This window comes from Phoca vitulina, unplaced genomic scaffold, assembly GCF_004348235.1.
Source record: "Phoca vitulina isolate PV1807 unplaced genomic scaffold, GSC_HSeal_1.0 scaffold1, whole genome shotgun sequence".
Classification (NCBI taxonomy): domain Eukaryota; kingdom Metazoa; phylum Chordata; class Mammalia; order Carnivora; family Phocidae; genus Phoca; species Phoca vitulina.
The window spans coordinates 37,733,082-37,757,315 of record NW_022589704.1 but is presented as its reverse complement, the minus strand read 5'-3'; the positions used below and the strand labels follow the sequence as shown (position 1 = coordinate 37,757,315).

Sequence of the window (24,234 nt, the reverse complement as noted above, 5' to 3'; positions counted from 1 at the left end):
GCTCACTTACAGGACACATTAAGCCTCATCTGTGGTAATGGGGTTACTTACCCGATGATAAGAGCTTTCTGCAGCAGTCAGAGTGAGCATTTAGGGCAGCTAAATGTAGGGGGAACATGCTATGGATTCCACACCTGAGGAGGAAAAAAACAGAGTGGCTCACAGTAACAGATCTCAAGATACATGCAGAAGGACAACAACGTTTCTGGAAGTTTTCTGATGAAAATTAAATCCACAACACCTCGCTTCAGGACCCTTGCCTGAAACAATTTTGTAATTCCTCCACTCAGGAAATAATTATGCAATCATTTTCCACCTTAACATAATAAAATCCTAAACCTAGACCAGAATTAAAAACCCCTAACAATAGGAATGTATCTTTTTAAGGTAATGTTTCCTATAAAGGGTGACTCTACATTTAAGATTAATTTACCTTTTTTTCTTTCAACTGAGTAGTTTTATGTCAGCAACGTGTTTTATTCAGTGACCTGTTCGATTCCTTGAATTGATAAAGAAATACTATTGACCTATTATGTGCCAAGTACTTTGCTAAGAGTTAATAATGGCTGTATTATTGAAAAAAAAGTTGCATGCGAATAAAAACCAATGTTTACCTTTTGCGGGTACAACTTCATCTTCCTAACAGACTTTTATACTGCCTATTAACCCACCTCAGGACACCAGTCACGAAAATGTGCTGGAGCAACACACATTATCTTGCATACGTTTCATAAATCTAGCGTACTTTCCCTAACAGTATTACAGAAAGAGTCTAGAAAAGGACTTTTTAGACTGATACCCTATCATAACACAGTCCCCAGGATGATCCCTTAAGGGACAGGCAGCGTCCCTTCTGGCAGCTGTGCTTTTTCCTTTAAAATCAAATCTTCCTCTTGCCCATCACCTCTCCTCACACAAGGATCCGAAGCCATGTGCTGAACTGTTGTTCCTAACAAACAGCATCATCGAGAGGTTCCAGTGTTCTTATAAGAATTTATAATGTTGGTGCTCATTTCTCAGAACATCTCATCATAGTCAAATAACATTATTTCAATTTCTGCAAATCCTCTGCATAACACAAGTAAGTACGTGTATTTACACCTGCAGCATTAATGACCCAAGTTTCTTCCCTGGCACAAAGTTGCCCATTTTCAGATTCTATAACTCATTAAGAAACACATATGGTTTGAGTTGGTTAGGTTTCAGATACATGACTTTTATTTGCTATCTCAAAAGTTATTATGATGTGTGTGAATGTGTGAAAGTATATACATATTCACAGCTATTTCATGGTATTCAGCGTTCTGCCAAATCTGAGTTGGCCAACAATTAACCACCTCTCTCTTTCCATGAAAACTTCTGTGTAGTGGTGTTTTTGTTCAGTCTCCCCTCTGTTCGTTTTCCTTTCCCTATATGGAGATTTCCAACCCACTGTATATAATAGCTGGCATCCATCAAGAGATGCAATTTGCTTGTCTTCCAGGCAGTGTCATGCAGAGGAGAACTGCTTGTAATTGCCTCTCTCATCATTTACAAAAAAAATTCTGGAAAGCAATTGCACCAGTGACAACCTTGATGTTCACGGACAGGAAGCGGGCATCGGGGGATGGGAGAGAAGCTTTTCTATCTGTGCTGCTATTTATATTGTCCTCTTGATGCTGTGATTTTTTAAAATGTATAACATGTTTTAAAAACACCTTACTAAATGGAATTTTAAGCCAATGAGACTGTACCTAACCACTTTATTTGTTTAGGGCAAGTAAGGCAAAAATGTGATCATATTAGTATCTCTGGACATTTGCAAGAGAAAAACAGTATTTTCTAGGATGGTTTTAAGTTCCTGAAAGAATGTGCCTGGAATTGGGTTGGATTTCCCAAGATTTCTTTGAGTATTCCCCATTCTTTAAATATAACTTTAATAAAAATATATATGTGTACAAATACATAACATGTAAAATATATTAAAATGTTATGTATTACATACATATTATATGTACATACACATACATGCATATATGTACATATACACAATATAATAATATATTTTATAAAGATACAAAAATACATATCTTTATATACAATAATACAAGCAAATGAATTAGAGAAAATAGCATCAAATTCTATAAGAAATCAATTAGGAAAAACATAAAAAGTGTAAGTGATAGTATAACAGCAACAGCATTGTAACATATTCCATAAACTTCATTATTAATATTTCTAATCAACTTTGCCACTTAACATCATTATATTCAGGTAATTCATCATACTCTACATTAGCTAATTCTCTCTTCTGTTTCTGTTACTTATAAACTTGAGAAGGGGGTAAAACTATTCTAAAAGGTCTAGCAAAATTCTGTTTGATATATATATTTTATTCCATAGTTAATAAAAAATCACTACCTCAATGTAGGTTTGAAAACATATTAATTTAGACTCAAGTACCACTGGCATGTGAACTTGAATATGATACTATGGTTCAAACAGGAAAACTAAGTATCAGGCTGAGATTGGAAAGAAAATAAAAGTCAAATTCAGAATCTCTGAATCACTTCAGAAATGATTCATGTATTTCAAAATAAAATTACTCCTTTATTATTATAAAGTAAGACTGCTTATAAAGGAAGAGTCATAAAACCTTTAGCGGGAAAATTAGGGTTTGGCTGTCTTAGGCAAATAAGAAGCATCACTCTTATTTTATCTTATTTTATACATCAAAGAAGATCAAGAAATAAAGACGTCAGATAACACTAAACTTAACAATGCATAAATTACAGGAAAGAGGAGACCAATTCCAGCTAAAATGCTACATTTGACCAGTCATAAAATTAATGGGACACATTTGTATTAGCTATTTCTAATTTAGCTGTTAGCTGGTTATTTCAGCTATCCCAGTTATTTCAGAATAAATGAAGTCAGAATAAATTGTAGACAGCTATCAGAGGTAAGGAAAGGGCTTGTGCACTATTAGAACATCAGTTCTTTTAAGCTTTCCCCTTGGCATCAGAGAGGGCTGTTCCTTCCCACCTCCAATGCTTTCTAGAGCCTTCTCTGAGGCTGTATGCTAAAAAAACACTGAGTTAAGGTGATGGGGTCAGAAATCTTGGGTTTGAGTCCTAATTTTGACACTTGCTAGCTATTTGATCTTTGGCAAGTATGTAATGGTTCCCTCATCCAGAAAATAAAGATCAAAACAGTGTCATCTTACAGAGCAATTATAAGAACTAATTAATAATGCACCCAGGTGCTAACAGAAGGTCTGGACCATGATAAGCCTTTACCATACAAGTTAGTATTAGTACTGCCCTTGAAATTATTATTAGCTTAGTTGCATAATCAGCAGTCTGTAAGTTTTGAAGTTGTAATCAGGCTGTGATTCCTTAAAAATCAGCTTTGTGATTCTTAAAAAGCCAAGAATAAATTGTGATCTGTTAGCATTTCTATCTTTCTACATTTCAAAATTCTTTATAGTACTTATCTCACAAGTCTTCTAGGGAAGGTGGATTGGTTTAGTTTTGTCCACTGAGCAGGTGAGATGAACACATTTGATGATTTTTGGTCATCAAATGATTTTATGATTCTTACTTGACTGATCAACCCAAATCAAAAGGTCAGTTTCCTATTAATTTTATCTATGTCATTCTGAGTATCACACACCCCTAAGTTAGAGGCATTTGGGTATAACTGACAACAATGAGGCTGGTCCTTGCTGTTTGCAACCTACTGACACTTTCAGTGGTTTCTTTTGAGTCAAGACCAAACACTCTAATGTGGCTTACAAGCCACTTCTGGATCTAGCTGTTGCTTAATCAACCAGTATTCTAGACTCAGTGGACTTCTGCCCCTTCCTCCTGGAGAAGCCAAGGCTCTATCCTGCCCCAGGCTTTGTTTGGTACAAGAAACTCATTTTTCTGCCCAGCTTCTCATAGCCTTTCTCAAACTAGTTAGTGCATCTCTGGGGGCCACTGGAAATACCTTCGGGCTTTCAAGAGTTCTCTGTGGGAATTTCTAAACTGTCTTTTCCTTTTGATGATAACCTAAAGCAAGTGGTATAAAAGCATATTTTGGCTCATCTCAACAACCACCTTCTCATGACAGACTTCTGCCGTATGTCAGCGCCCGTGTCTGTACTTGGGATCACACTGGTGTCATGCGGAACTCCTTGTAAATTGGCAGGGGCCAATAAGAACACAAAAAAGGTGGACGTAACAGACAAACGATGCCTGAAGCTGGGAAGGGCCAGTGACGATGCAGTATGCTTAGCCTTCTAGATGCACCGAATTCGGCAGTAGTTGGCGTTTGTGCTCTGTGATGAGCCCACTGGCCCTCTCTTGTGTCGAAGCCACTGCAAAACTTCCAGTCCTGCAGCATGCACTGACCTCGAACAAGACAGCAGCTCGGCCACCAGGACAATAACCCCACGAAAATGGTGATTTAGTTTTGGCAAACGGTGCACTATCGCACCATCCACTACATAGAGAGGCAGCAAGCCTCTCGCTGAGGAGCCTCGCCTCCAGATCCAGATGGCCGAGGATGGAGTCTCATTTCCACCCCCTCAGAAGCTCTGTGACCTCAGGCAAGTAAGTGAACCTCTCTGTGCCTCACTTACTTCACTTATAAGATGGCGATCATCGTGTCACTCACCCACGGGGTCGCTGTGACAATTAAATATAATTCCTGAGAGTTAGTGCCTAGCACAGGTAAGCACTCATAAATGTCTGCTGCTACTGTTAACCTGGGAACACTGACTGCTGTTTGCACGTATGCCATAATTTTTTTTTTTTTTTTGACTTACTGATATAGGAGAGGCAAACCCTAAGGAGTCTCTATCGAGTTTCACATTTATACATATTCAAGTAACACTCTAATAAAAATAACTTAAGTCTATACCTGGGATCTGCAAGTCTCTCAGTACCACGACCTAACTAACTGCTATTAACCCTGCAGTCTCCATTAAGCACTGCTCTTCCCAGAAGCCCCCCCCACCCCAGCCCTGCTATGTCCAACATACGTTCTGTATCCAGTGGTATCCAGTGGTGCCCAGTGATTCTTGCATCACACTTTGCATGCATGATTATAACTGCTTGTTTAATTCTTGCCCCCGGTGAATTATAAATTCCTTGAGGGCAGGGACTCCTACAACCCCAGAAGCTGACGCAGCCCCCAGAAGCTAACGCTGCCCCCAGAAGCTGATGCAGCGGGTGAGACGTCACAGACCTTCAGCGAACATTTAGTGAATGAACAGATGGCAGAACTAGTTACCTGCATAACTATAATACCCCTCATTTTGCTGCAGTTGAGGCAGAATCAGTAAGGTAGAAGACATTAAAATCCCAGAGACAAGTGTCTCAAACCTAAAAAAAGTTAAAGAAAAAAAACCAGAGGGCTTTGGCACCACATAAAGTTGCATGAGCACTGAGAAGCTGCAGAAAGTGCTCTGACTTAAAGCCCAGAGAAGGAAGAAGAATATCAAAAACATTTCATCAGGCCCGAGAATGAGATTCAAACAAATTCATAAGAAAGTAATGACCATAACACTTGTCATATAGAGATCTTTTAAAATATATTTGGTCATATTGTTAATGAATGAGGATGGGTTATTTTCATAAATGCTATTTGTTTACTTATTAATAGAGGGAAAAGTCCTACTTTTCTCCCCTTTAGTAAGCTACTCCACGTGGATCTACAAGAAACCCAGAGAACAGTGATTTTCTGAGGGCTCTTAGCAAAGTTAATCTTCTCCAACTTTCCTTCCCCCATCTTGACATTTCCCCTCAGGTGATTTCCCTCCCCATGTACTACACACACACACACACACACACACACACACACGTGCGTGCGTGAGTGCGGCCTAATGAACCACTGTTTACTGCAGGGAGCATTCTTATCCCCAGATACGCTGTGACATAACCAGATGTGGCTCCTTGAGGCTGGGACAATGTTTGCCTCGTGGCATCCCCAGGACATGGCACAGGCAGTGGAAGGAAAGGCTACTTGAACAACAATGCCATCTCTAAGGCACTTTTGCCACATGTTGTGTGCTCGCATAAACTGAAGGCAAAATAATTACAAAGAAATGAACCTTGTGCTTACTGAGCAAATGTGTTTAGGGAAATTTTAAGTAAGTAGTGGGCCCCATTTCTCACTCAAGTGGATCCAAATCTGAAAGAAAATCAGAAATTCGTGGTTGTTTGGGGCGCCTGGGTGGCTTAGTCCGTTGGGCGGCTGCCTTCAGCTCAGGTCATGATCCCAGAGTCCTGGGATCGAGTCCCGCGTCAGGCTTCCTGCTCAGCGGAGAGCCTGCTTCTCCCTCTCCCTCTGCCTGCCGCTCTCTCTATCTCTCTGTCAAATAAGTAAATAAAATCTTAAAAAAAAAAAAAAAAACGAAAGAAATTCATGGATGTTTGGTTAAAATTCCCCAAGTGGCCCTGAGTTGAAAGAAAACTACCACTGAAAATATTAACATATCACCGGTGAAGTGGATGTGCCTAGATATTTGACTCCTGCTTAATGAACGCAGAGCATTTATGATCTCTGGCTTTGAGTAGCCATGATCTGGTGGGGAACTCAGAATCCAGTAAGAGCTCCCTGAATCTTAGGACAGTGCTCTTTCCACAAGACTGAGATGCTTCTTTTAACTTGCAATAGCCCAGTCAAAAAGGTTCTTTGACTGTAAGTGGATTCCTTTCTTCTGAAAGGAGACAGCCCACTGCTCTTACTGTTTGTCAGCGTGACCCTCTCTTTCCACCCCCAGCCTGGTCCTGAGTCCAAGTCCTCATCTTCTCCTCCCTGGACATTTGCAAGAGGCCACCACATGTCCCTGGTCTGGACCACCTCCCCCACGTGTGGGCTATTGTCAGAGTGATCTTTCTCACCCACAAATGGGATCATGAGACACAACGTTCCCTACATCCACTTATAATTCTTTAACAGCTTCCAAATGCCTCAGAACAGAATTCAACTCCTTAGCGGGACATGCAAGGTCCTTCATGATGTGGCTCTTCCTGCCTTCCCACCTCATTTCTTTCCATTTCTCCACACACATCAGATGATCCAGGCTTGGCAATCTGCTTTCAACACATTCACATGTTTGTGCCTTTGTAAATACTGTTCTCTCTTCCTGGAATGTCCTTCCTTGCTTTCCCTCTATCTTTTTTACCTCACACAGTTTTGTTTACTGGACAAACTCCTACCCGTCCTTCTTTTTGCTGAAATGTCACCTCTTTTGTGAAACCCACAGAGTCAGTGTCTCCCTGAATGTTCCCACAGTGTGGTACAAACCTCACAGTACTTGAATCGTCTGCTCTGGATCTTGTTCCTGCCACTAGACTGGGGCCCTAGGAGGTTGCTGGAACCCACCAGGGCCTTCCATGGACCATTTAAATTTTGGCTTATTCTCAAGCAAGATTTTCAATTCTGTTGCACAACCTTGGCAAATAAAATAGAATTCCTAATGCTACAGTGCTCTTATATTGTTCTCCTGAAAACTTAGTTTTTACTACCCACAGTCTCTGTGATCAAAGCTACACTCTTTATTCAGTTATTTACAGCTCTCTTGAATTTGGTTCTACTACATATTATTAAGTAATAAAATAATAGTTGTTGATAGCGTCCTCTGTGGTAGGCATTCTTCAAAGAGCTTTTAACATGGATTATCTTGTTTAATAATGTTAGGCAATAATTTATAGAACTCATACATTGATCTTTACCTATACCAGAGAGCTTTACTAGTAATTAAATCCTTTAATCCTCATAACACGCCTATGGGCAAGTACTGTTATTACTCCCATTTTTGAAATGAGGAAACCGAAGCACAGAGAGCTTTAGCAACAGGCTCAAGGTCACACAGCTCACAGGCAAGGTAGCTTGGATTGGAGCCCATGTAGTGCCCATGAAAGCCTGAGCTCCCAACCACCCATGATACTGCCCAGGGCAGAGCGTCCTGGAATTGTACTCTTTCAACTCTTGTTCCTGCTTTCCTCCCTGCTCAGGATGTCTGCCACCCCTGCTCTACTCAAGTAATTGTCATCCTTCAAAGCCTGCCTAAAACTCACCTTCTGCTTGAAGGCTTTTCTGGAAACTCTGGCCACCTTTGAGCTCTCTCCTGTCTACACTCAATGGCATATACTGTCTACCCTGAATGCTTTGCCACTTAAGTCCTGCCTCATTTAGGATTTTATTTATATTTATATAGATATTTATATATTTATTTTATATTTTAGTATATACTGTCTTGCATGGTTCTTTGTCTTAAGAGGGCCTTGGGCCTCTAACAAAATTATTAGCTCCTTAAAGGTACCGACCAGGTGACTTATTTCTGAAATTTCCCATAGCACCTAGCACTATGACTGACTTGTTCGAATGCTTATATTCTTGTGGAATTGAAGTGTAAAATGAAGTCAGTCCCCCTTCTCTATGTAGCAGATTTACTCAGCGGTACCCCCTACTTCTATCATCAAAACTGAGCAAGCACCCTGAATAAATTCTGAATTTGCCCAATTATGTCTTATTCTTCCTGCTTAACCAATACTGAACACTGGAAAGAACAGAATATTAGAAAGTAGAGTTAGGAATAGAGTTCAAGTCTCCTTAATTAAAACCACTGGAATAGTCCTCTTTCTAATATAGCTGAAAATAAAATTGGTTCTTCCTTGCATCTGTCATTAAAAGTCACTTAATTTAGTGCAAATTTAATTTGTATTTAGCATAACGGTACAGATCCACCTTAACCTAGATTAATGGAAACTGTCTACTACATGGCAGATCCCCTTGGCAGTATTCCCACATGTGGCAATTATTCTACCGTATTTTTGCAGTAACCTACTTGGCTGTGTCAGCTCCGCTGGTTATTAAGGTGTTAATCAAAAGCTCATGACCGTATCTTGCAGCCACATGGAGAGGAGTGTTGCCATCCTTATCCACACAGTCAATTTCACCGCCTGAAAGAGATGTTTTAATACAGGATAACATAAGGATTCCGGCGGATTCAGATACTACATTCTATGCCAGTCTCTCATGTTGTCCGAATGTTGACTTCTTCCCCCTCTCTGTACATCTCTGATCCAAGTACAAGAATGCCTTTCCAGGGGACAGGGCACCATCTGAAGTAGTAGTAGTAAGTCTGCATAGAGCGAAGTCTATTAGAAATGCTTTTGAGAAGGCTTTCCATATTGTCTTATTTAAGGATCTAAAATCTCACAACTAAATTCCTGCTCTGAAGGGACAAAGTTATCAAATCCCATAAAATGTAATTCTGAAGATACACCCAATTTTAATTTTACCTGCTTGATTAAAGACCTACATAAACTTTATACTAAAGCATCAGAACCAAAGAGAATAGAAAGTTCAAGAAAATACTTTATGTAGTTTGATTATTTGGTTTAAAATATGAGTAAAATGAGTAAATATATAACTATGAACTGGAAATATCTATATTTATAAAAACTACCATATTAATCAACAGTCCTTTTAATTATATAGTATTTTCATCTTATTTTGTCTTATTTTACTTCTTTTTCCCAACTTTTTATTTTACTACATTTCTTTCTTTCTCTCCCCTTTTCATAAATATATATATAAATACAGTTGGTCTATTTAACCACTTTTAAAAAGTTTTTTTTATTTATTTGTCAGAGAGAGAGTGAGAGGGCACAAGCAGGGGGAGCTGCAGGCAGAGGGAGAAGCAGGGTTCCTGCTGAGCAAGGAGCCCAATGCAAGACTCGATCCCAGGACCCTGGGATCATGACCTAGGCTAAAGGCAGACGCTTAACCGAATGAACCACGCAGGTGCCCTGGTCTCTTTAACCATTTAAAAATAAGTTAGACATCATGACATTTTACCCCTAAGAACAAAGACATTCTCCCACCTAACTACAATTCTATTAGTATACTCAAGAAATTTAGGGGCGCCCGGGTGGCTCAGTTGTTAAGCGTCTGCCTTCAGCTCAGGTGATGATCCCAGGGTCCTGGGATCGAGCCCCCATCAGGCTCCCTGCTCAGCGGGAAGCCTGCTTCTCCCTCTCCCACTCCCCCTCCTTGTGTTCCCTCTCTTGCTGTGTCTCTCTCTCTGTCAAATAAATAAATAAAATCTTTTTAAAAAAGAAATTTAATGTTGATATCATAATTTTATGTAATATACAACATATTCCAATTTCTCCAATTATCCCCAAAATATGCACCATGGCTGTTAGTTTTTTAAATCCAGGACCCAACAAAAGATTCTGCTACCATTTGGTTTGTCATGTCCCTTTAGTTTCCTTTAATCTAAAATAATCCTCATGCCTTTTCTCTATCTATGTATCTATCCATCCATCCATGTCTCATGTCATTGATATCTTTGGAGGTCAAGCCAGGAGTGGGGTGGAATGTCCTGCATTCTAGAGTTGTCTGATTACTTCCTCTATTCGATTCAGAACATTTTGGCAAGACTACCGCAGAGCTGATGTGCACGTCCCACTGCCTCTCCACGACATACACATAAGGTCAGGTTAGTCCACCGGATGATGCCAATTTTGATAACTTGCAACGCGTACAGTTTCAGTTTCAGAAGATGAAAAAGTTCTAGAATTGACCAGTGGTGTTGTTTACACAAAATGAGAGTGTACTTAGTGCCAGTGAACTGTACACTTAAATACAGTTAAAACAGCAACTTTTTATGTTATATATATTTTACCACAATAAGAAAAGGGGCTTGATTATTTAGTTAAGGTGATGCCCACCAGCACTTGCCATTGCAAATGTCTTTTCCCTTTTGTAATTAACAAACAACTTGTGGGTGGTACTTTGAGGCTGTGCAAATATCCTATTTCCCAACAAATTTTCCAGCAAGGATTTTAGCATAAATAGGGAGTACTTTGTTCAAAAGTTACCTGAATTCTTTATTCTGTATGCTTGTATTATTAACTGGATACATAGTTGAGATTCGTTTGATTCTGTTTGTTTTCAAATTTTTTACCAGCTTTTGGCTTTATTTTATTAATATGTAAAAAATTCACATGTCTCAGAAGTCAAAATTATATATATATTTTTAAGGCTCACTCTCATTTCCATCCCTTCTACTTCGTTCTCAACCACATTCTACAGTAATCATTTTCATTAGTTTTGGTATATGCTTTCTGTGTTTCTCTTTGTAAAAATAAACACACAGTGGGATGTCTGGGTGGCTCAGTCGGTTCAGCGTCTGCCTTCAGCTCAGGTCGTGATGCCAGGATCTTGGGATCGAGTCCCCCATCAGGCTCCCTGCTCAATGGGAAGCCTGCTTCTCCCTCTCCATCTGCCTGCCACTCTCCCTGCTTGTGCGTGCTCGCTCTCTCTCTCTCTGACAAATAAATAAATAATCTTTTAAAAATAAACACACAAACTACCCTGCTTTCTTTTTCTTTTTTTATTTAACAATATATCCTGGAATTCACTCCTAAAAATCACTTCTTGGAGGTCTTCTTCATTTTTGTACAGCTTTACTGCTTTCCATTGCATGGAGATACTAGTTAAGTACACCAGTCTGGTATGGATAAGCATTTAGGTAGTAAATATCATTTTGCTATCATCAGGAATGCTGCAGTGAATAACCTCATGCATATATTGTTTCCTATCTGTTGAGTGTATCTTCAGGGTAAATTCCTAGAAAGGGGATTTCTAGGTCAAAGAAATGAGTATGTGGTTTTGTTCAATTTTGCCACATTTCCTCCTATAGGTCCTGTGCCATTTTGCTGCTCACATGAGCAATGTATGAGAGTGTGTTTTCCTCACAGCCTAGTCAAGCCTTTGAATACCGGCCATGTGATAGGTGAGAGTAATATTTCAGTATAGTTTTCATTTGCATTTCTCATATTAAGGAAATTGAGCATCTTTTAATATACTGAAGGACTACTTGTTTATCTTTTTCCATGCACTATTTGTTCATGACCACTTTTCTGTGTGTGTGTGTGTGTGTTTGTGTGTGTGTTTGTGTGTGTGTGTGGTCTTTTATTCCTTGATTTTCAAGGGCTCTTAAAATATTTAGGAGATTCACCATTTATCAGTAATACATATTACAAATATTTCCCCCCTACATCTTCATTTTTCTTTGTTCTTGTAGTCTGAAAAAAACCTATTTTTGGAATTCATACCTTTTCTATTATTATATTTAGATTTTGCATTGAGATTAGAAAGGCTTCCCCCACATCCTGACAATAAAGAAACTGACACACGTAAACTATTTGCAATACTGTCTCCATGGATACTGCAGAATAATCCAGGGTCCATGTATCTGTCTACGAACTGCCCACAGTGGTTGGCCTAAATGGTCCACCCCCAGGACTGATCCTGGGAGATGTGGGAGGCAGATCCCCAGACTCCAGGGAAACCTCTGCCCTGGACAAACACTGTAACACTACATGTCCTTCCCAGTCAAGAGGCACCAAACCTTCTTAAGAAGTGTTAGAACCTCTATGTTTATCAGCCCCAAATATGCCAAAAATTGGGTAGGGAAAGAAAAGAGTGAAAAATGTTGGAAAGGGTAAGGGGTTGAACTAATAAAGTTTCTTCTTGTTGTTACTACTATTTCATAAGTCAGTTTAACATTTTATTTATTTATTTGTTTGTTTTTAGAGAGAGAGAGAGAGAGAGCGTGCAAATGGGGAGAGGGACAGAGAGAGAGGGAGAGAATCTTAAGCAGGCTCCATGCCCAGTGCAGAGCCTAATGCAGGGCTCCCCCGAAACAGGGACTTGAACCCACGACCCTGAGATCACGACCTGAGCCGAAATCAAGAGTCAGATGCTGAACCGAACTGAGTCACCCAGGCGCCCCTCATAAGTCAGTTTAAAACTGTAAAAATATATTTAATTATCTTCAACATATGCTTTTGTTGTCACTTAAAATATATTTCAGAGAAACATCATAACTAGTGGAAAAATAAAAGAGAGACTGAATTTGTTATTCAGAAATATGTTTTATATTAAAGTAGGACCTCTAGGGCACCTGGGTGGCTCAGTCGGTTAAGCGGCTGCCTTCGGCTCAGGTCATGATCCCAGAGTCCTGGGATCGAGTCCCGTGTCAGGCTTCCTGCTCAGCGGACAGCCTGCTTCTCCCTCTCCCTCTGCCTGCCACTCTGCCTACTTGTGCTCTCTCTCTATATCTCTGTCAAATAAATAAATAAAATCTTTTTTTAAAAAAAGTAGAACCTCTAGATGAATGAATTTCTATTTTATAGTTATTCCCCAAACCTTTCCATTTTCACTTGAAAATCTTTAAGATTTGCCTGGCATGCAAATTAAATATCTTTACTACTCATTTGAAGCTTGCAAGTCAAATGATACTAATTGATTATTGACAATTAATGAGGGAAATTAACATTTATGAGTTTAGAAGAATGCAAAGCATGTCAGAAGGGATAATTTATGCAGCATTATGTAAGCATTCATGTGAAGTTAGTTTTTCCTGCACAAACAAAAATGGTCATCTTATTAAATTGCCTCGGAAGATTCGTGAGCCAAAAGGTCAAAAATCTCACAATGAATCATCCTAACCTATCACTGGACTCTTCCTTTTCAAACTCTATTTTTAAAGCTTCTGTGAAGAAAACATCATTTTTGAACTCTTGTAACCTGCTGGACAGCATCTGAGGCGGTGGCCTAGTGCAAATGGCTGGATCAAATGCCTTCTGCCATCACGTTGTTTCTTCATTCAGTTCTTTCCCTCTCTGGCTGCGACAACCCAGCTTCAGACAACAAACAACGTGACTGAACAGCAGAGGCAGTCTTTGCTCACTATCTACAAAAATAAAAGAGGTGTGTGTGTGTGTGTGTGTTTGGTTTTTTGTTTCTTTCTTTTTTTGTTCTTTTTTGGCAATTGTCTTACCAATACTGAATGATTCTGGAAAAAGTTATTATGAAGAATAACCCAGAATAGAGAACAGTCAGGGAAGCAGAGAAATGTCATACAAAGTCCAAACACCAGGGTGATTTCACAAATAAATACAAAGAATGTTCCTCAGTAGCATGCTCTGTTGGTTTAGGGAGCCAACCGATGTCCCCACGTGGGACCGGCGTTCAGGGTCCTGTTGTGCAGTGACCCACTCTGGAGGACACACACCAGGTCTGGGGATGTGAGCCTCTGGATTTTTCCCAGAAGGAAGCCAACAAACAGGAGGAAAGAAAGGAGCTTCCTATTCTTCTCCCTAAGGGCATTTTTTGAAATGTCAAATGGAAGAACTCACAGTTCTCACACGTAATGAATGCAAAGAATTGTCAGCTGAGAGAAGAGAATGCCAAATCATCCTTCTACAGGGATGACTCTACTCTAGATATAAGTGACTCTTAAAGTAAATAAAATTCAAGTTAAAAAACATTTTTTAGGGGCGCCTGGGTGGCTCAGTCGGTTAAGCGTCTGCCTTCGGCTCAGGTCATGATCCCAGGGTCCTGGGATCGAGCCCTGCATCGAGCTCCCTGCTCAGCGGAGAGCCTGCTTCTCCCTCTCCCTGCCACTCCCCCTGCTTGTGTGCTCTCTCTCTCTCTCTCTCTCTGACCAATAAATAAATCTTTTGAAAAAAAATTTTTTTTAACATGCCATTGTTCATCCAAAGAATGCATTTGTAAGGGTAGTGGTTGAAATTTCAGTCTCTGATGTTAGACTAGCTGTGTTTCAATCCCTGTTCCTCAACATACCAGCCATGTATCCTGATGGAAGCGACAACCTCCATCACTTTCCCCATCTTTGAAATGGAGATGACAATAGCACCTCTTTCTCATGGGTTTATGTGGAGTGCTTACCCAAATGCCTGGCACAGGGTGAACACTCAATCAATGTTAGCTTTATCATTATATATAATGGGCTATATATTATAGCCACTATAGCTCATCATTTTGGGCCCCTGGACCCCACCTGAGCCACCAGCAAGATGCCAGGTCAGCCAAGAATGCTCTGAAACAAGCTCCTTGATCACTGAGGACAAGAGATGGGTTCTCTTTCAGATCTCATCCCAACTCGTAAGTCTACAGCGATGTCCAGAGAGGGCATGGGAGTCTTTCCGGTCCACAGGCATGGCTTTTGGAGAGGTCAAAGCAGCCAGCAGCATCTCCAGACTGTTGTCAGCACACTAGCATTACATGGGGAGATGGGTCATGGCCTTGATTCAAAGGAGATGGCCAGGATGGTCTGGCCACAGGGACGGACCTGTGGGAAGGCAGTGCTTACAAGGAGAAAACTTGCTCTTTCTCTGATCAGAGATAAGGCCCACTGATTACATTCACACTATATTTTTAAAAATGGATACCAAATATCTCCCTAGTTTTATTTATTTTTCAGCCAGTGGACACTTTCTGGAAAAAAAAAAAAAGCAGTTGAGAAATACACTGGATGAGAAAAGTGTGAGAAGGAGAGTGTGAGAAGGAGAGACTCTAGGGTCACTCCCCATCTCCCTTTGTTTACTTCAAGCAAAACAAAATAATTAAAGTGTCCCCTTCAATAAAGTGAATGTCAAAGACATTCCACATATTTCAAATTAGAATTAATGGTTGTTGTGCAGTTAATTTTCATTTTACCTTCCTTTGCTCATTGGAAACTTGTCAGGATTTATTGTCTCCTATAGTTACACTGAAATGCTTATAAATTTCCTTTGCTTTGCTGCAGAAATTTTGCTTCCTAAGCATAATTTCCCTGGCTGATCTTCCATCCACATGTCAAGTAACTTTTTGGTTTTATGACTTGAGTGCCGAGGATGTAACATAGTATCACTAACAATTCATCCAAAATTCTTATAGATGAGAAAAAGACAGGTCCAAGAAATTGACTAATGCCAGAATTTTGAGAAGTACAAATGTGGGTCAACTAAAGATAGTTTAGGAATTGCTGAACTTGAAATGTCAGCATAAAATCTGGACTAAACCTGTTATTTTTTTTTTAATTGTCTCTAAGATTTGCTAAGAAAGCAGTAGTTGTGTGGTCAAGGTCAATCCCCTCACAGATGCTGGCCGTGACCCATAATAGCATTAGGAACCATAATATGAAGTGATACTCCCTAGTACTTTGGCTACAGAGACAACCCAGTGGTTCAAGTATACCTTTGTTGTGAGCCTGGAAAATTACTAGATTATGTGACTTTCCAAGGTCTCTATCAAGCCTGTGACTTTATCATCTTTTATATCATGCACTTAACTGCTTTTCCTCTGACTCACCTTGTTTTTCCTACCTTTGCCCAAGTAGCTTAAAGAGTTTTAACTTAGGAAACTATGGTGAATTCTAAAGCTTAAAAATAATTCAGATTTGCTGCTAGAAAATGTATGACAGTTATCTGTATTAGTTTCAGAGTGAAAAGTGCAGGACCTTAAGCCTATATAAATACATCATTTCCAGTTTCAAAATCATATGTTCTTTGACTGACTAGGAATTAACTGAGGAACAGTGGCTTGATGTTCTCACTCCTAAGCTGGATGGTGATGATATGTCTGAAAAAGAGCTTTTAGCAAAGTGCATCAAAAGATGGTGTAAATCTAAGCTTAATAAAACAGACTGTCATCTAAAACAGAGCATCATCTTTCATGTTCAGATAACTGACAGCCACACTCAGATCAGGACACTGTCTAAATAACAACACTGTGGAAGGATCTCTCTTACCATTCTGAATGAGGGTTTGTGACCGTGTGAACCTTCCATGGACAGCTGTCATATGCAGTGGACTTTTGCCATCTTTACTCTAAAAAATGAGGGGGAGAGAAACAATGGATCAGTGACGTCAATCTGAAACATCCCTATGGATACTACTATCAATGCCCTGAAAATAAAATGTCAATTCAGATGTTTTTAAAAGTGTAATAAAAACTTAAAAAGGTAAAAGATAATTTTGAAAGCAAAAGAAAAAGCATATATAATATCTCAAGTTACTTCCTAACATCCCATTGTAAAGAAGCTTAGAGAGGTAAAAATTATTTTAGAGAAGAAATGTGAAATTTCTAGTTACACTGACAATTTTTAAACTACCCTGTTTCAAACTGACGCAATCATCCAAAATGCTTTTTTCTCTCTTGTGATTTACTGATGAAGATGGTTTCAAGGCATTTTTTTTTTCAACTTTTGTCTGAAGTATACGAGTAAAGACAAATGATGTGCTAACTGGCTTGGTCCTGTCCAACCTGAAGTTGATTGAACTGCTATGAATAACTGTAGCTCTCAAAATGGACCTGAAGCATTCCACCACTCCCTGCATTCTGATTCCATAGAAAATGACACTTCTGGTTGTTCCAAAACAGAAACGCTTGCTTCAATTAAGTCATTAGAAATCATAAGATTAAGACATACAATGGTTTAGCAAATGGCCATTTTAATGATCCCCTGGGCATGTGCTGAATTCATACATCTCTTTATTATTTAAAATATAAATAATGGAACTCCCTGATATAGATTAAGCCAAAACATGAAAAATGTATAGAATCTATAGACTGATCATCATTACACCAAATACTAAAGTCCTACACATTTATTAAGAAACAGTCATTTACAGAATTTCATCTAAAAATAGTAATACCCAAAAGAAAATATTAAGTATCCCCCATAGACAGAGTGCATCCTTTCATTCAGGTACTGTTAATAAAAGAAAAAAAAAAAAGGAAGAAATAGATGTAGCTATTATTTTTCTAACTCTCAGGAGAAACATTTTCCAAAGTCTTAAATATGAGATTTCAAAAATGCACGTTTATTTTTGTAATGAAACCCATATACCTGTGCTTTAAAATGCATTGTTGGTGGGAATGCAAACTGGTACACCCACCGTGGAAAACAGTATGGAGGTTCCTCAAAAACTTAAAAACAGAAATACCATATGATCTAGTAATTCCACTACCGGGTATCTACCCAAAGAAAATGAAAACACTAATTCGAAAACATATATGCACCCTTACGTTTACTGCAGTGTTACTTGTAATAGCGGAGATGTGGAAGCAACCTACGTGTCCATTGACAGATGAATGGATATGGAAGATGTATTGCGTACACACACACACACACACACACACACACACACACACACACACACACAGAGGAATATTATGCAGCCATGGAAAGGATGAGATCTTGCCATTTGTGACAACATGGATGGACCTGGAGGGTATTATGCTAAGTGAAATAAGTCAGACAGAGAAAAACAAATACCATATGATTTCACGCATATGTGGAATCTAAAAAATAAAACATTAATAAACAAAACAAAAAACAGAAACAGATTCATAAATACAGAGAAGAAACTGATAGTTGCCAGAGGAAAGGGGGTAGGGAGATAGGCAACATGGGTGAAGGGGAGAGGGAGACACAAGCTTCCAGTCAGAGAATAAAAGGCATAGCATAGGGAATAGAGTCAATGATCCTGCAAGAGCTTCGTACGGTGACAGATGAGAGCTACACTTGCGGTGAGCTCAGCACAACGTCTAGAGAAAGTGAATCACTATATTGTACACCTGAAACTAATATATTGTACAGCTAAAACATTGTATGTCGACTATATTCAAATAAGAAACTATCTTAATTTAAAAAAAGGAAAACATAGCAACCTAAAAAACATTTAAAAAATGACTCTCTGTTTTAAAAACTTCAAAATGGGAACAAATAATCACTTGAACAAGTACTTCTCAGAGTGAACCAAGGACTAATTGCATCTAAGCCACCTGGGGCTCTTGTTAGAAATGTGAGTTCTGTGCCCTAACCCAGACCACTGAATCAGAACTGGGATAAAGGGATCCCCATTTCTAACCTGCACAGCACATTAAAGTTTAGGAGCCACTGCTTTAGACTGAGGGGGCTGGAACAGCTTATAAAACAACAAGGGTTTAACAGAAGAATTTTTATTATATCCTGTAAGTCTATTCCTTAGAAAGGAAGAAAGGAGTTGTGCACAATCTTTGCCAAGGAAAGAGTTAATCAGAATAGTTAAGTGCATCGAATCTTTATAGTGAAAAGTCATCAGGTAGATGGGGGGAAATAGGATCTTTTCTCATCTAATATGATTATAACCAGAGTCAGAAAAGATTGAGAAAGGAAGATGGAAGTAAGCTTGAAGCTTTACTGAAATGGTATTTTTAGAGGAAAAGGAGCAGCAACCAAGAGAAAGGGGACACAATTACAGAAATCGCCGAGTTGACATTAACCTGTCCCTAGGTGGTGCTATTTCTTTAAATTTTGCTCCAATATTTTCTCTTAAATTTAATCAAAAACATAACTAATTAGCATTTAGTTAAATATATATAAAGCCATAAATATTTCAGTGCTTAGATAATATCTTTATAAATATTTAGCTAAGCACTTTTCCATGTCTAGAAAATAGCTTAAAGGCTTTACCAGGGAATAACCACCAACTTGGTAGTAACTACCTAAATTGTAGCCAGAGCCAAAGCAGAAGTAACCAGTTTCTGTGGTGTGCAGTTTACAAAGCTGGTTCCATTTCAGGGGTACAAACACCACACCCTTTTCTCCCATGGAGTGTTTGTGCCTTTGGTAAAAGGACAAATAAATAGACAACCAAATTTTGGTAAAATACAAAGGACAGCTATATCAGATCTATCTTTGCCTGGGTTCACCTATCACCAAGTCCAGTCCTGAGCTGATTTTTTCCCCTGAGGGATATAGTGGCAGAAGGTGGGGGAGGTGGGGACAGGAAGCACTGAGAATATCACGGAGCCATTTTGGAACAGTTGTGCTTACATGGTTTGGATGTAAAAGGAACTTGCTATTTCAAAAAACCATTGGAAACTAATGAAGGTCAAAGGATAATACTTTTTATTTAGTCTTTACTAGTTAGAACTCAGGATATTCAGGTTGAGACTAGGGATCCTACTGAGTTTCATTATCTGCCTGAGAAATTTGTCACATGGGGGGGACTTGCTGTTACTGCTGTTTTAAGAACTTCAGACAAGGATAAAATATTCATTGCACTGTCAAAGGAGAGGATATGTTCAATTCTTCCATTTATTCAAAGCTTTGCTTTTATAAGATTTTTTCTTAATTTCTAGTCTCCTTCCCATTTCTAGACTCATTTTCCCATCAGAGTTAGGGCTCGGAAAATTATGTTATTTTGAGGTTTTTTTAATTACGCAAGAAGCCCTTCTATTGATTTAGGCATGGCTCAGCCATGGTCATGAAGGAAAACCAAAAAAGACTAAGAATATTTTACGAATATCAGTACTCTTTCAGGGCAGAATTTAGCATCCTTCAAGGAAGATTAATCCTTGAACTAAATGGAGTGTTTCAATTTCCTTCACCACCATTCTCCTCAGAAATCCATTCATGTCTTCCACACCAAATGCCTTCTTTCCTCATCCTCCAACATCCCCCAAACCTTCCCTAAACTCAAAGACATTGTTACCACCCAGGAACTTGAAGGCATTGTGTTGTCTGTGGCATGGGCCTCCTGGAGTCACACAGCTCAGTGGCCTTACTAGAAGGCAAGAGAGCCAGCCTGCAGGGGGTTAGGGGAAATGTGTCAGAAGCCCAAAAGGGCCTCCTAATTCAAGGGAAGAGCAATCTAAAACCCTAATTTGCAAAAAAGCCATACGTAGTCCAATTTTTCAAATGGTTCACCATTTACAACGTCTATTACAACGTCTACACCTGCTCACCTAAGGGCCCAGGGACAGAAAAGAATTCAGACCATGGGCAGTCTGAATGTTAGTGACTGGGAGGTAGGCAACCAGGGAAGGGTAATTTCTAAATCCATCTAAGCATTATTTGGAAGAGCTATGTATTTAGTGCCTTCTTTAACATTTTGAACGCTTCTAGAAAGAGTTTTGGGATGTTACAGGTATTACAATGTAGTCTGTAATGGAGAAGAAAAATTATTTTGTATCTTCTCATGCTCTTCCTATTTGCAAAATACAAGTGAACCTTCAGTGGATTATTGTATAAAGTATTGTGTCTTTATTACTTATCACAATTAAACCAACATTACAAAGTCAGAGACAGGGCCATGGTCAATCTAAGGAAAGTGAAGGATTGTAAAATGTGCGCAGGACACACATCCTTCCTTCTCTCTCCATTGTCTTGTAATTGCTCATGAAGACATCACTTTTAGTATTTTGTGAGGATAGAGGAAAACAAAGTGAACATGTGGGTGGGTACTGGTTATGTTTCAATATGCTCTTTCCCCCAAACTTCAGAAAATCTTAACAAATACAAATTGTCTTGTGATCTACAAACACTTTCAAAATCCAAGGAGCAATATGGTACAGAGAGATAACAACTTCAATTAGAAAGCCACATCCAGAGTCAGACAAATGGCTCCACGGAAATGGTAGACGATCCGTGCCTCCAGAGTGCATCAGGAATCGTGAAGGAGGATTCAAGAGAAGGAAACCAGAGGATGTAAACAGGAGATGAAAGGAGACTGAGGGAGAAGGCTAGATTTTAACCAAAGTCCCATTTATGTAGATCAGATAATATATAAACCTAAGTCTCAGATTTTAAAAAAAGGTATTTCTCATATTCTACTGATGATTAGCAGTCTATGGGGGAAAATTAATTATTAAAATTAAGGAGCCATGCTTTCCAGGTCTATTTTATGGGGGACAAGGCTGCCATAAACTGCCATACACTCCATATATAGCTGGAGTCCCTAAACTACTCTGAACTGAGCACCGGGTCAGGTAACTGGGGGGAGCAGGTGGGTGTTCCAGAAAGTAGCTTTCTAGCCTTGCTATCAGGCACACTGAGAGCATCAGTCAGCATGCTTTCAAAAGGGGAATGGAGAGCATCAGAAAACCCCTTGAATTAACTAAGTGAGGGCTGGTGAAGAGAGCTACTTTATTTAACTTCAGTAATACTTTTCCTTTCTTTGGAGAATTGGAGGATGTCCTTCAGATACCAGCATGGCAATACAAGCATCACAAGTTTCGGGGACACTGCCAGTTCGGCCACCTGTTAACCTCCTGTCTTCTCACCACCATCCTCTGTGACTTCAACACTATACGATGACTCTTCCCACCTCGGGTTACAGTTCTTTGATCTCCTTGATGCCCCCGTACACCTTCCCTTACCCCCATTTAGGACCTTGGATGGGCTCCACTTACAAGATATGGAACTCTGAAATTCTCTTTATCTATTCTGCTTCTTCATTTCTGCCTGTTCTCTACCTCCATGAAGACATTGTACTCCCCTCTATTTCCTTTCTATTTTCTTTAACTCTTCTTTTTTCATCTGTTTTCTGGTTCTTCCTCCTCTTCCTCCCGATCCTAAGACTAAATGGATCCTGGCACCCTCCATCCCTTTCTCTACTCATGTTATGACATACTCTCTCCTTGGGTGACCTCATCCTTTTCCAGCTTCCAAGATCCTGCACCTGTGTGAATGAGGCAGCCTAAGTTTTTTCTTCTATTCTTTTCTGCTCTCCCATGCTGGAGGGTCACATGTTCCACCATTGGTTTTCTCAGACTGGCTGTACTAAAGGCTCAAAATCACCTGCTCAAAAACTAAACTTAACAGGGGTGCCTGGGTGGCTCAGTCGTTAAGCGTCTGCCTTCAGCTCAGATCATGGTCCCAGGGTCCTGGGATCGAGCCCCGCATCGGGCTCCCTGCTCTGTGGGAAGCCTGCTTCTCCCTCTCCCACTCCCCCTGCTTGTGTTCCCTCTCTCGCTGCGTCAAATAAATAAATCTTTAAAAAAAAAAAACTAAACTTAACAGTTTACCTCGTAAGCCTACTCTTTCTCTTGATGTCCCTCTTAACAACGATAATCGTTTATTGAGTGCTTGCCATGTGGCAGAAACCATTCTAAGTAGTTTCTATAAGATAACTGGTTTAATCCTCACAGCGGTTCCATGAAGAAGATGCTACTATTTCCCAAATTTTACAGACAGACAGACACCCAAGAGAGGTTGTTTCTGATTATATAATTACTGAAAGTCAAGGCTAGGACTGGAATCGAGGCAGCCTAGCCTCAGAACTGAACACTTAACCCCTATGCTCTGTCACCTCTGAATCAGATTTCAGTTCTTACACTTGTCTTCAACTCCTCCAACTCCTATCCAACCAAATTTCATTGATTTTCTTTTTGCAAAGCCTCTGTCTTCTGTTGGCTGTCCCCCTCCCCTGTCCTCAGTACCTCTTATCTAGACGAGTTTTACCGACTTCCAGTTATTCTCTAATTGTATCCTCTGTCTAGGTCCATTATACCTGAATTTTCTTTTTATAAAAACAAAAATGTTTTTTTTTTTCACCTGGATATAAAAATAACACATGCTTATGTATCACAATCAGAAGATTAAAACAAATATATAAAAATGAAACTAAAAATCCAAATCATAATTTTGCCTCTCTGCAGTGATAATATATTGGTATATACTCCTAGTATTTTTCTCTTTCTATGCATATAACCCAGACACATAATTTTTTTAAAATTAAATATTAGATCATATTTACTTACTGCATATTAATTTTTTCACAGATAACACTAGGTATTACTAGTCTTTTTCATATTTGCCAACCTTAAAGGCAAATATACTTGTGCATTAGTTTGCATTTTTCTAATTACTAATGATACTGTATATTTTTCATAGGTTTAATGGATATTGTTTTCGCTCTCTTGTGACCTGCCTTTACATGTATTTTCTAGTAGGTTATCAGACTTTTTCTTATTGATTTATATGAGCTCTTTATATATTAAACGTATTAACTCTTTGCTCATCATGTATAATGCAGAAACATTTCTCTGAGGTGGTCCTCTTTCAATTTTGTATATGTTAGGGTTTTTTGTTTTTTGGGTTTTTTTGTTTTGTTTTGCCATATAAACATTTAAAATGTTTATGTCATCATATATACAATTTTTTTCCTTCCTGTTTTCTGTCTCTGGTGTTCTGTGACCAAATTACTATTTCCATGCTCAGTCTGGATCACATGACCTCTATGACTAGTGGTCCCCGCAGCTTATAGAAGCCCAAACCCCTCAGCCAGTTGATAAGCCTTCTTCCTTGGTCCAGTCATATTTCAGCTTGTTCCTGGCTCCTTTCTTTCATACAATTTCTGCTCCCTTCAAGCTCAATAAATTGCTCTTCTGAAAATTTGTCTCGTACTTCCCCACTATTAGAAATTATAAGAAAAAATGTAAAAAGATTTTAATAGTGAATAGGGAAGGTCATTAGAATGGATTGATACAATATTCTTAAAATTAAATCTCAGAAAGAATCATTTTTCAAAAGCAGAGACAGAATACACTGGGACCTGCTTTAGGATTGCTGCGTGCTGGGGAGAAGGGAAGCTGAGGATGAGCACAAAGTCCCTTGTGCAGGTG

The 24,234-nt window shown here is 39.2% G+C and overlaps 1 protein-coding gene across 6 annotated transcripts in view; it reads right to left on the bottom strand.

The window, feature by feature from the left end:
• ANKRD44 (ankyrin repeat domain 44) overlaps window positions 1-24,234 on the bottom strand; it is a 360,792-nt gene that overhangs the window by 105,455 nt on the left and 231,103 nt on the right. For all 6 annotated transcript variants that reach the window (XM_032405615.1, XM_032405624.1, XM_032405635.1 and 3 more), the window contains exons 9-11: window positions 16,589-16,667; window positions 8,822-8,936; window positions 52-134 (exon numbers count right to left, since the gene is read on the bottom strand). In XM_032405615.1, coding sequence (XP_032261506.1) covers window positions 52-134; window positions 8,822-8,936; window positions 16,589-16,667 — 277 coding nt within the window. The remainder of the gene's footprint in view (window positions 1-51; window positions 135-8,821; window positions 8,937-16,588; window positions 16,668-24,234) is intronic.